Source organism: Vigna umbellata, chromosome 3 (assembly GCF_029865625.1).
Source record: "Vigna umbellata cultivar VRB3 chromosome 3, Vumbellata_1.0, whole genome shotgun sequence".
Lineage (NCBI taxonomy): Eukaryota > Viridiplantae > Streptophyta > Magnoliopsida > Fabales > Fabaceae > Vigna > Vigna umbellata.
In genome coordinates, this window is record NC_142167.1 from 17,245,393 (window position 1) to 17,257,402 (window position 12,010).

Genomic DNA, 12,010 nt, shown 5'->3' on the forward strand with positions numbered 1-12,010 from the left:
AGACGGAGCTTCTCGCACCACTCACACCTCCCCTTCCACCACGCCATCGGTTCCGAGTGCCTACAACTCCGACACTACCTCACCCTGACTGGGTCGGGTCGGGTAGAACCTTCGGATCCTGACGCAGTAAATCATGTGATAGCTCAGTCTCTCCTGTGTAATAACGCAGAAAGTTTGTTCCTCTTTCTGTTTTTTTTTTTCGAAATTCTTTTACACCATAATTACAAAATCAGCATAGCGTATAGCAGTATCGTATATGATTTGGTATTGTAGTATTTGCAGAGACGCTGATGTCAGTAATACTGTTGTTATATTAAATTTTGCATATGTAGGGTTAGGTAAGCTTCAATTTACTTGTAAGAGTGGTATTTTTAATTGAGTATTGTTTAATTTAATTTATAAGTCAACTTCTGTAATTAATTATGTAATGTCATTTTTAGTTTGTTTTATCATTTTTATTTGTTTATATGTAATGTGATATATTGTGATTATATGAAATGAATTTATTATTAGTGAGAATTTAATTTTATTGTTCAAATTACAAATATATTAAATAATGAGATTATTCTATCTCACTTGTCATCGAGATCGCACGTCACTATTAATGTAGTAACAACAAGAGTTCTTTAATATCCATTAAACATTAAATTTATAATAAAATAAATAAAATTTACTTTAACGGAAGAATAAATATGTAAAGTAGTGTAACAAAAATAAAATCATAATATTTAATTAAAATAAATAAATATTTCAAATTCAATTAGAAAATATAGAAATTTTAAATATTTAATAAACTAAAAATATTTCGCAAAAATTCATAATTAATTATTCTTGATTATTGTCTTGTTATTTAATTAATTAGCCTTGAATTTTAATTGGTGTGTGATTTTGATGTGTAGCTTTGAATGCGAAGACAAAAATCGGGATTTATGTTTCCTCTTCTCACAAATGAGCGGTAACACGTGTGTATTCGTGCGTATTAGGGGTGGGCAAATAGAACTGAACTGCATGTACTACTAAAATTTGCACTGAACTAAAAACTAATTTGTATAAACTGAACTATGCTAAATTGTACTAAACTACAATATAAACTAAATTGAACTACTAATTATATTAATTTTAAACTGAATTATACTAATTTTAAATTAAATTGTATTAGTTTTTAAACTGAACTGTACTAGTTTTTAAACCGAATTGTACTAGTTTGTAAACTGAATAGTATAACAATACACGTTCTTTTTAATTGAAATTTATTTTAATATTTATTTTATTTTATTCATAAGTGTCTTACAAATTAACTTTTTAATTATTTGATATTATTATTTTCTATTTTATTTATATTTCTTTTATTATTATATGTGTATGGAAATCATTTTATTATTTATTTATTTATTTTATTTTATTTTGTTTTTAATTTTTTTATTCATATTTATTTTGTCATGAATATTATTTTACTTTTATATTTATTTTTTTAATTTTTTATTTATATTTTTTTGTTTTATATGTGTATATAATTTATTTTATCTTTTTATCTACTTATTTTATTTTAAAATAATTTTTTATTTATATTTATTTTGTTCTCTCGTAAAATTGTTTTATTAATCAATTATTTATTATTTATATTTTATTATGTAAAAATTAAACTAATATTTATTAATTATTATAATATAATAAAAGATGATACTAGAAAAATTACTCTTAATAAACGTTTGTTAATATTTTTGTCATTTGATATTTCTATAATATTAATTATTTTTGCTACATTACTATTGTTTTTATGATATTTCATTATATATTCATTTAATAAAATTTAACGTTAAAAATATATTTTAGTTTTAGTATGTAAAATACTATCATTTAAAAATAATAATATTGATATTTATTTTAAAGTAAATTGATTTTTAAAATAAATAGTTATTTTAGTGTGTGCCTTTACCCACATTTTAATATCATTAAAAGTTTTTTTAACATATTTTTACATATTTAATAATATGTTAAATAATATAATATATTTAAAGTATTATTTTTTTATATAGTTTTTTTTATGATTTATATTACTTAATCATTTAATAAAATTAAATTTAAAAAAATATATTTTACTTTTATTACTTAAAATAATATTATTTAAAAAGTAATATATGTTTATTGATGAAAAAATATAAAAATTTGTGATAAAAAAATTTTGTCTTAAAAAATTCACTATTAATTTTTTATTTGAACGGTTTCTTTTATTAATATTTTATTATTAAATAACGTTTTCTTAGCAAGACGAAACAATTAAACGTAAACTAGACAAGAGAAAATACTAGATACAGTTCTCACAGTTACAGATCAGTTATTTTTCCCAGCCTAGTGAGTATAATATAGTTGATCATTTATAATTATTTTATGCAATTAATTATTATTAAAATTTATATTTTGATTAATATGTATAATCTATACAGATCAGTATAATCTATATACTAATCAATTGTCAATTTCTGTTTAAGTGTTTATTCGCTCTATTAAAAAGTATTTATAGTAGTTAATAATAATATATGTTGTTTGAAGTATAAAGCGAGAATTTGACCAAATATTCGTTTTTTTCTTCCACGGGAAGAATTCAGATATGTTTGGATTCTGTACTGTTATTGGATATTACATCGTTTAAAATATTTTAACTTTAATTAATGGTAATTTTTTTTTCATCATCATTATGTATATATTTTTATTTTCTAAAAATATTTCAGAAAAAAATTAATAAAATATAATGTATATGATTTTCTTCCCAATTTTTTATCTGTGGTGGCACGTGATATGTGCTACAGATTTGCGTTGTATTTGTTGAAGAAAGTGCCAAAAATATCTTTCTTCAAATGATAAAATAATCATTACATTGCTGAATAAAAGAAGGAATAAGAAGCTTTAATTAGCACTGAAAATAAATCACTGTGATTGTTTTAACTGATTATGAAAATCATAAATGGAAATGGAAAAGACGAGCACTATGCAAGCGGATTCTTTCATTAAATGATTACAGTACTTTTTTGACAATGGTAGCATGGAAATTTTGCTTTTAACCAAATTATCGGCTTCGAATATATTCCTCAACAGAAAAAAAGTTATTAAAAAATCAGTTCAAAATTAATTTATTAAAAAATACAGTTTGTAAAATAAGTTTTACTTTTATTTATATACCATAATTTCATCATATATTTAATTTGTGTAAAATTTCAAATATATTACCTCGCAATAAACAGTAAACATTTTAAAATATTTATGAATTGTCTAAACTGTAGTATAACTTTAATTAAAATAAACTTTGATATTATATAAAAATAATTTAAATATAGCTTAACTTTATAAAATTACTTTATAAAACGAGTTTAACTTTTATGAATTAAATATATTTTAAAATTTTAAAATTTTATGTGAAATTGAAATTCTTAAATTTTAATAGTTTAATTTTCAAATTTTAAGAACAAACTACGTCTTAACATTTGTTAAATATTTTTAATTATTAATCAATGTTTCATGTTAGTTATTTATCCTATTTAACATATCTTTAACTTAAATGCTTTAGTTTTGAACATTATTTAATATATAAAAAAATATTGATTTTATCGAAGTAAGAAAATTATATCTATTTATTTTAAAATTTAGAATCTAAATATCTCAAAAATTTAGTATTACGACGAATTTCAATTATGTATAAGTTTATAAATTACAAACATATTTAATTCTATTTTTATTACAATTTGATTTTGTTATTTTTAATTCATGTGAGAATTTGTAAAGTACATTTATGAAAAAAATTATTTTAATTAATTATTTACCGATTATAAGGCATAGATTAACGCATAATCAGACACCATAACTTAGTTTCTCATTCATCTCACCATATCTAATTCTGCTTAACAAAGATCTACTTGGATAAGAAATTTTGTTTAATAGAAAGATGGTGAAAGATCCTTGACTAAGATGTAACTTTTATATATTCTCATTCTTGCATGATTGAGAAAAAAAAATTGCTTAAAATGTTTTATATAATATAGTTCCTATTTAATAGAATCTATTTAAAATTAACCGAGATATTTAACTTTATATACTTTTTGTTTTTTTAATTGCTAAAAGATAAGAGGAACAATAAAATACTATATTGATTAGGAAATGACTAATAAAATTTAATCGTTAACATAATTAATTTAGTTATCACAGTAAGATACTGATGAGCTCCTTAAATAATAATTTATCTATCTCATTGAATGAAGTTTAAAATACTAAAGATAGAAAACAAGTATCACTTATTATAAAAGAATCAAAATTATTGTTTTCAAAAAATAAAATAAAACTAATTTTAACCAAAATTAAACCAAACAACACAAATCTCTTTTCATGATGAAGGTCCCATGAAAGGTGTTCTAATCGATACGTTCTTTTGAACTATTTTAACTGAGTATGGTTAAAAGAGTTATCATATGATCAATTATATTATGAAATAAAAAATACACATTATATTCATACTATATGAACGATTTTTCATTTTATAATATTTTAATTATTTAATTATAACAAGCTTGAATATAAATGATTAAAAAAATTAGTCATAATTTAATAATTAGATAATGAAATCTGCACTGTATATGAATTCATTTTAGTAAAGTTTGACATAAAATACATAACTTACTATAATCTGGTAATAATATATTTATTATATGAACCATTAAAATAATGATAAAAGTGTATGGATTATTACGAGTATGTCTCTCAAACCAATGAAAATATGTGGAAAAATCAGATTTTCTTTTACAAAACGTGTGGAATTTGTAAAAAAAAAAAAGTCTAGTTTAAAATGAGTAAAACTTTTAAATTTACAAAGTCCTCGTAATTTTAAAAAATATAAATTATTTTTAATTTTTACGCTAAAATTAAGTAATGATTCTGTTTTTTTTTAATTTTCATTTCTTGTGATATGAAATTTTATTTTATATCCCGAAAATATCATATGAATACTGGGCAGGTGAATAAACTTGTTCAGTTGTTATCCATAACACGAAAATGAAGAAAATCAATTTTTATGTTTCTCCACTTTGATTTAATTTATTTATATATTTTTAATTAATTTTATTTTTAGTTTATTTATATATTTTTAATTAGTTTTATTTTTAGGTTATGTGAGATTTCTGATATATTATTAATTATAAACTCCCTTACTAAATAGTAGTTTCTCAATCATGCATGAAAAAGGTTGAACAAAAATTACCCTGACCAACACGTATTATAGTAATTATTTACACATTTTTGTATTAGCCTTCTAATAAAGCTGCTCGCAAGGGCAAAAGTTCTGTAATACATGGTTAAAGATATACAGAATATTATAAATTAATGTGAATGAAAATATAAAAGAATCATTTTTTTTTAATTTTTATTTTGAGTTAATAAAGGGGGGATTTTGTAGCTTTTAATTATCTTGAATATAACGTTATATATGGTCCCCTGTGTTTATTATTTATGTAACAAATAATGCCAAATTATTTATTGCAATTATCTACAAACGCGTGATTTCTAGACTCTCCTTTTCAACCAAGAATTGACTTTACGTCAGATAACATTGCATCACTGATGATGATGTAATGCTTACGAGTTTGAATGCGCGTTTATCATTTGATGTCTCATTTGATGAGTTAAAACCCACGACATGTGTAAAAGAGATTAACAGTGCTGATATTGATTAAAAATATATAATTATAATGAAGAAAAAGTACTTTAAAGATTATTATTTTTTCTTGATTTTTAGTGAAAATTTAAATTAATAATTTTTTACAGCTTAAAATTAATTTAGTTTTTTTTACTTTTTAAACTGTGTAAAATTATTGTTTTTTATTTTAAATGTATTTTTTAATGTAACTTTAAAACGAAAATATGACCGTAATTAATATCTTAAAACATCAAATAAATTTAACAAAATAATTAAATCTACACAATTTGAGAATTAAGAGATTAAACAGATTAATTTTAATTTTCACTAAAAAATAAAATATTAAAAACAATTTAATTCTTTTTAAAACATCATTTGACACCTTTTGGACATTTATTTTCTTGCATGTTAATATGTTCTAAAAAATAATTGGGTGTTACTCCCTCCACCCCCACCTCTTCCTCTCTTCCATTTTCGTTTACCTTTCTCTCTTCCGTTAAGCTTCTTCTCCACCTATAACAAATTCATATTTTAACAAATTCATATTTTAACAAAATTATTACGTTTAAAAACTAACCATATATAACATTTAAAATTATAAATTTAAATATAAATTACTGTAAATAAAATAAACAAATAAAATAAAAACGAAACGTAAAAGGAACACTGCCTCTGGACGGATGACATCCTTCAACGGATGTCAACATCCGTTGAAGGCAAAACGGATGTCGACATCCGTTTTGCCTTAAACGGATGTCGACATCCGTTTTGCCTTAAACGGATGTTGACATCCGTTGAAGGATGTCATCCGTCCATAGGCAGTGTTCCTTTTACGTTTCGTTTTTATTTTACTACGTTTTGCGGCTCATGCAAGGATTATAGGCTTGGATATTAAAAGGATTATTGGAAGTATGGGAAGGATTTAGGGTTTAGGATTATTGGAAGGATTATGACTACGTACCTGGAGAGGAACCACGACAAGGACACTACACCATAAACGCACTGCACCACGTACTGCACCGAGAACAAGAAGAAGATTGTTTGATAATTCTTTTCACGATCACCAAGCTTTGTAGAAAAATATTTTACTCATACAAGAAACTACGTAGGTTATCAGTGAAATATGTTATAAATGAATAAAATTAAAAAACAACAATTTTAAAAATAAAATTTTACTGAGGGGCAAAATAGTAAAGAAAAGGTGGAGGAAGGGGCAAAATAGTAAAGGGGAGGTGGAGGAAGAGATGTGTGGGGGTGGAGGGAGCAACACCCAAAATAATTTTAGATCATATTTATTTAAATGCTTTGGGCCTTTCTTTATGTAGTTTCTCTTTACACCCCATATTTTCTCATGCACATTAATAACACATGAAAAATCTTATTATGTCTTTGAAAAATGACTTAGGTTTATGCAATCTAGAATATTAATATTTTCTGGACTTTTCAGTTTGGAAGATTTTTTAGTTTCAGTTTGAATAATCCAAAAATAATTTTACGTTAACACAATTCGGATGTCTATTTTGCATAAAATAAACTTTAGAGGGTGTCATCCAGTTTTTCTTGAACTATATAATCCAAAAACGTCTTTCAAATTATCTAATCTAAGAGTGTCTTTGGAACTATGTAATTCAAAAACATCTTTCGAACTGTGTATTCAAGAGTTATTCATAAATATTTTTTTATCTTTTGAATTATGTAATTTGAAAACTATTTTTTTTATGAAAAAAATAAATTAACATAAAACATTTTATTTATAAAAAAATAATATTGTGACACATAAATTTTTTATATTTATTTAAAGTTATCATTTTTTTACTCTATTCTTTTTTAAAAAAATACAAAAAATTATTATTTTATAACTATTTTATAGGTAAAAGTGTGATCCTATCATTACTATGAATTGAGTCAATCCGTAGTGAGGTGAGGTGATAATAAGTGGTGAAAACAAAAAAGGAGGCAGTTTGGTCTTTTAACCACCCGCTGGGGGTGCACAAGAAAACTATGGGGGTGTGTAAAGAAAGGGCCTTGGCACATTGTTTTGTGCAGGCTTTTTCTCTTGGCCTCAGCGTCCTTTACATAATACCTTGTTTGTTTTACAAAAAAGAGAAAAAAAAACTGCAAGAAAAGGAGCGGGATTTCACTGACACGATTCAATTTCGAAAGATAATTTTGATGGACAGTGTTGTTTTGGGTTGTCCCCAACTAATCACAAACGGGAAGGTTGACAACAAGAACAACGAAGCAGATTCGAACATTTGAAATTAAATTTGAAAAGTTCGAACGCCAAAAAGCAAAAGCCATTGAAGTCACTGTGGCAAAGTGGACCTAATAATAATCACATTCTGAAATCCTGAATCCCAATTCTCACTCACTTTCCTTGTTCGCTTCGGTTTGTGTGCAGAGAAACGAAAGGAAATGGAAAATAACGCCGAATCTGAGAAACCGAAAGGGAAAGGGATTCCAGTTCACGGTGGCAAGTACGTGCGCTACAACATCTTAGGCAACGTTTTCGAAGTCTATGCGAAGTACGCACCGCCTCTGCAACCCGTTGGTAGAGGCGCATACGGCATCGTTTGGTTCGTTCTTCTCTCTTTCGCTGTTTTATTCAATTAATTTAGTTAGTTAATTAGTTATTAATTAATTTAACTGGTTTTTGAATGAATTTACCAGCTGCGCGACGAATTCGGAGACCGAAGAAGGAGTTGCGATTAAGAAGATTGGGAATGCGTTTGACAACAGGATCGACGCGAAGAGGACGCTCAGAGAAATCAAGCTTCTCTGCCACATGGAACATGATAACGTGCGTTTTGTTTTTTCGGTGATTTTTAGAAATTAAAACAATGATGATTTGTGCATTTTTGTAATGATGTTTTATTTGGTTCGTTTTGCTTTATTATTGTGCAGATAATTAAAATTAAGGACATAATTCGGCCAGCGGAGAGGGAGAATTTCAACGATGTGTATATTGTGTATGAGTTGATGGACACCGATCTGCATCAGATTATACAGTCTAATCAGGCTCTCACTGATGAGCACTGCCAGGTGAGGAGTTACGTGGTTGTGGTTATTGCTGAGTGGTGGTGGTGACTAATTGTTTGACTTGAAAGAAATGTAAGTGTGCACGCGTCATAGGAGTGATTGAGAGTTAGTATGAGAAAAGAGTGTTGTGACATTTAAGTGGGTGTCTAAGACCTAGCTTCAGGGATAATGGTGAGATATTTATAGTAATAATACAAGACAGTGGGAGTTCATATTTATAGTATATTTGTTCTCTTCTTTGGTGGTAATGTGGACAGGCTTGTACCTCTGACCATTTGAATCAGAGGTATGCAAACTCGAGTTTGTTATGGCAGTTGTCTTATCCAATTCGAGTAGTATTGTCTCTTGGGGAGGATATCCACATAATCAAGGCAAAAATATGTGGAGATATTTGTTGTCTTGTTTGTGTTAATGACCACCACTCAATGGGCATCTTTGGTGCTTACTGGTGTTTAACGTGGGAAAAAGGTATCTTGTGTAAAGGATACACGGAAAGCGATTAAATAAAGTACCATACGCATTTTATAGTGATGAAGATGAGTTTAATTTATCTCCTATCTCCGTATTTTTCGGCATTGATGTTATGTGGCATTTTGACTGTTTAGTTCAGTAGTTGTTACTTGTTAGTGACCGTGTTTGATGGTATGGGAGGAGAATGTAATTTAATCGAATGTTTCTTCTCATTTGTTAATTAATCTAAATACCACCAAGAATTTAATCCAAGTGGTAAGATAACAAGATTGTTTTTCTTAAATGAAGTTTTGGGGGTGACTAAGTGTTGTAAAGAGAGTAAGTGCTAGTATAGCTTGTGAGTCCACTGGCTTAACTTGGATTAGTTGGAAACTGAGTTGACTTCTCGACGTGAAGGATCTAAGACAAATAAAAAAGAAATCTAACTACTCGAATGATATTAGAAAGTTGTTATCAATACAAAAATGATCAAGAATGCTAATTAGAAAATGGAACTGTTAAATTGGTCATTTAGTGCTGCTTCTGTTTACGATGCCATCTATTGTTGTCCGAGAACCTTGAATAATTCAGTAACCAGCATCAGATCTTCTGATGCTTTTTCCTTGAAACAGATTATGGATCATTACCCTACAAATTTAAATTTCGTCGTTTTATTTGATTTGTATCAATGAAATTTGTAGTTCATAAAACTTAAACTGTGTTTTCAATGTCACTGCAGTACTTTTTATATCAACTCTTGCGAGGATTGAAGTACATACATTCTGCAAATGTTTTGCACCGAGATTTAAAACCAAGCAATTTACTTCTCAACGCAAACTGTGATCTCAAAATATGTGACTTTGGGCTGGCCAGAACAACCTCAGAGACGGACTTTATGACAGAATATGTTGTCACTCGTTGGTACAGGGCCCCTGAATTGTTATTGAATTGTTCAGAATATACTGCTGCTATTGATATTTGGTCGGTTGGTTGTATTTTAATGGAGATAATTAGAAGGGAGCCTTTATTTCCTGGTAAAGATTATGTTCAGCAGTTGGCCCTTATAACTGAGGTATTTGTCTTCTCTCTTCACTACCTGGTTGTGTGTTGAATTGGCACAAAAGTTTAGCTTAGCACGGTAGGATCCTTGTCTTCTGAAATATCTTTTAATTAGTATTGATGGTTAATGCAAGCTTACAAGTGATGAAATCTTGATGAACAAAGTCCTGATAATCGTCTCTCAAAACAGTTATTAGGTTCTCCAAATGACTCGGATCTTGGGTTCCTCAGAAGTGATAATGCAAAGAAATATGTTAAGCAGCTTCCACATATAGAGAAGAGGTCTTTTGCTGAGCGGTTTCCTGATACGTCCACGTTAGCAATTGATCTTGCTGAGAAAATGTTGGTCTTTGATCCCTCCAAGCGAATAACTGGTATACCTCTTTTTTTCTTTTTTTAATAGTCCATTATGTTCTGTGTAAAATGTGTTTAAATCCCTCAGTATGTAGTCAAAATTGGTTTTAGTATGTCTTTAAAACGATAGCTTTAGACCTTGTATTTCGTAATATGGTACATTTTTTTCTCAATTCTGTACTTCATTTTTACTTCACTATAGACAATCCACCACATTTCAGATGTACAAGAACCAAAACTACGGCGTTAAAATGTAGGAACTAAAATCAATTTAGACCAAATCTCGGAAGACCTAAAAGGCTAAATCACGTTTTACCCTCTTATCTTTTTTATCACGTTCTTTCATTTCTTCATATGTTTTACTTCTTTTCTATGGTTTGCATAGTCGAAGAAGCACTAAATCACCCATACATGGCAAGTCTTCATGAGATCAACGAGGAGCCCGTTTGCCCAACTCCTTTCATCTTTGATTTCGAACAGACGACTCTTAACGAAGAAGACATAAAGGAGCTCATATGGAGAGAGTCTCTAAACTTCAGCCAGGACCAGATGTTGGAATAGCCTTGGGCATTGGCAAAATATTTTTTATATGGAATTTCGTTATTCAGGTTTGGAGTTGGGTGGTAAAGGTTCTATTTCTATCAAACATGTTATAAATTGCTTTAGTAGGTTTGGAGCTGCAAGTGCAGCATGTGATTCTGTAATGGAAATGGTGAGGGAGATAGGTTCTCCCGTTCCAGTTGCCTTGAGAGGGCAACTTTCTTTTACCTTTTTTATTTCTTGGAGAGGATTATGGTACCCACAAAGCGTTGGTGCTTGCTATGCATAAGAGGGGCATATGCTTCCAAGGCCTAAGCCGTTGTCTTTTTGGCTTTGCATTGTATAAATATCCAAATATAGTAGTTACACAGAAGTTATTGAAGATAAGCCACAATATAGTGGTTTTTACTTTTGGGTGGTTATAATAGAGGTTTTGTTTCGTTATTTGTCTTTCACTTTTGAATTTTAGACACACTTCTGATGCGTTTTCTGAACTTTGGATTCTGTTTTGGTGCTTGTAAACTATCTTTTCCTTCAAATTACAGAGTTATGGCAATCACAGCTTGCTAGTTCCACTTGCGGAATTTGGCTCCACTAAATTGTGAGATTCACTTCAGAAGATAAAGTTGAGAGGGATAATTGTTGTTTGGAAAACTTTGATAATTTCAATTAAGTTATTTTGCATACAAGGAATTTTATTATATTAATGACTTCTTTTATGATTGATGATTATTGTTTTACCCTTTACTTTGTAAAAGCTCAACTTTGGAAGAGTTGAATTCATAATGTGTTGCAATTTAAATTGACAATCGAATTTGTCTTGATTCTCTTTGTGTACATCTTTTAGAAGAACTATTGTTAATAATTATTGAACGATTGAATGACTGGAAC

The 12,010-nt window shown here is 27.9% G+C and overlaps 1 protein-coding gene across 1 annotated transcript; it reads left to right on the forward strand.

Moving 5' to 3' along the window:
- The first annotated feature begins 7,820 nt into the window (after positions 1-7,820).
- Positions 7,821-11,698, forward strand: LOC124819991 (mitogen-activated protein kinase homolog NTF6-like). The gene is made up of 6 exons (XM_047291601.2): positions 7,821-8,253; positions 8,348-8,477; positions 8,582-8,719; positions 9,906-10,238; positions 10,416-10,599; positions 10,965-11,698. Exons 1-6 carry the CDS (start codon positions 8,093-8,095, stop codon positions 11,138-11,140), a joined length of 1,122 nt encoding a protein of 373 aa, XP_047147557.1. The 5' UTR covers positions 7,821-8,092; the 3' UTR covers positions 11,141-11,698.
- The last annotated feature ends 312 nt before the right edge of the window (positions 11,699-12,010 follow it).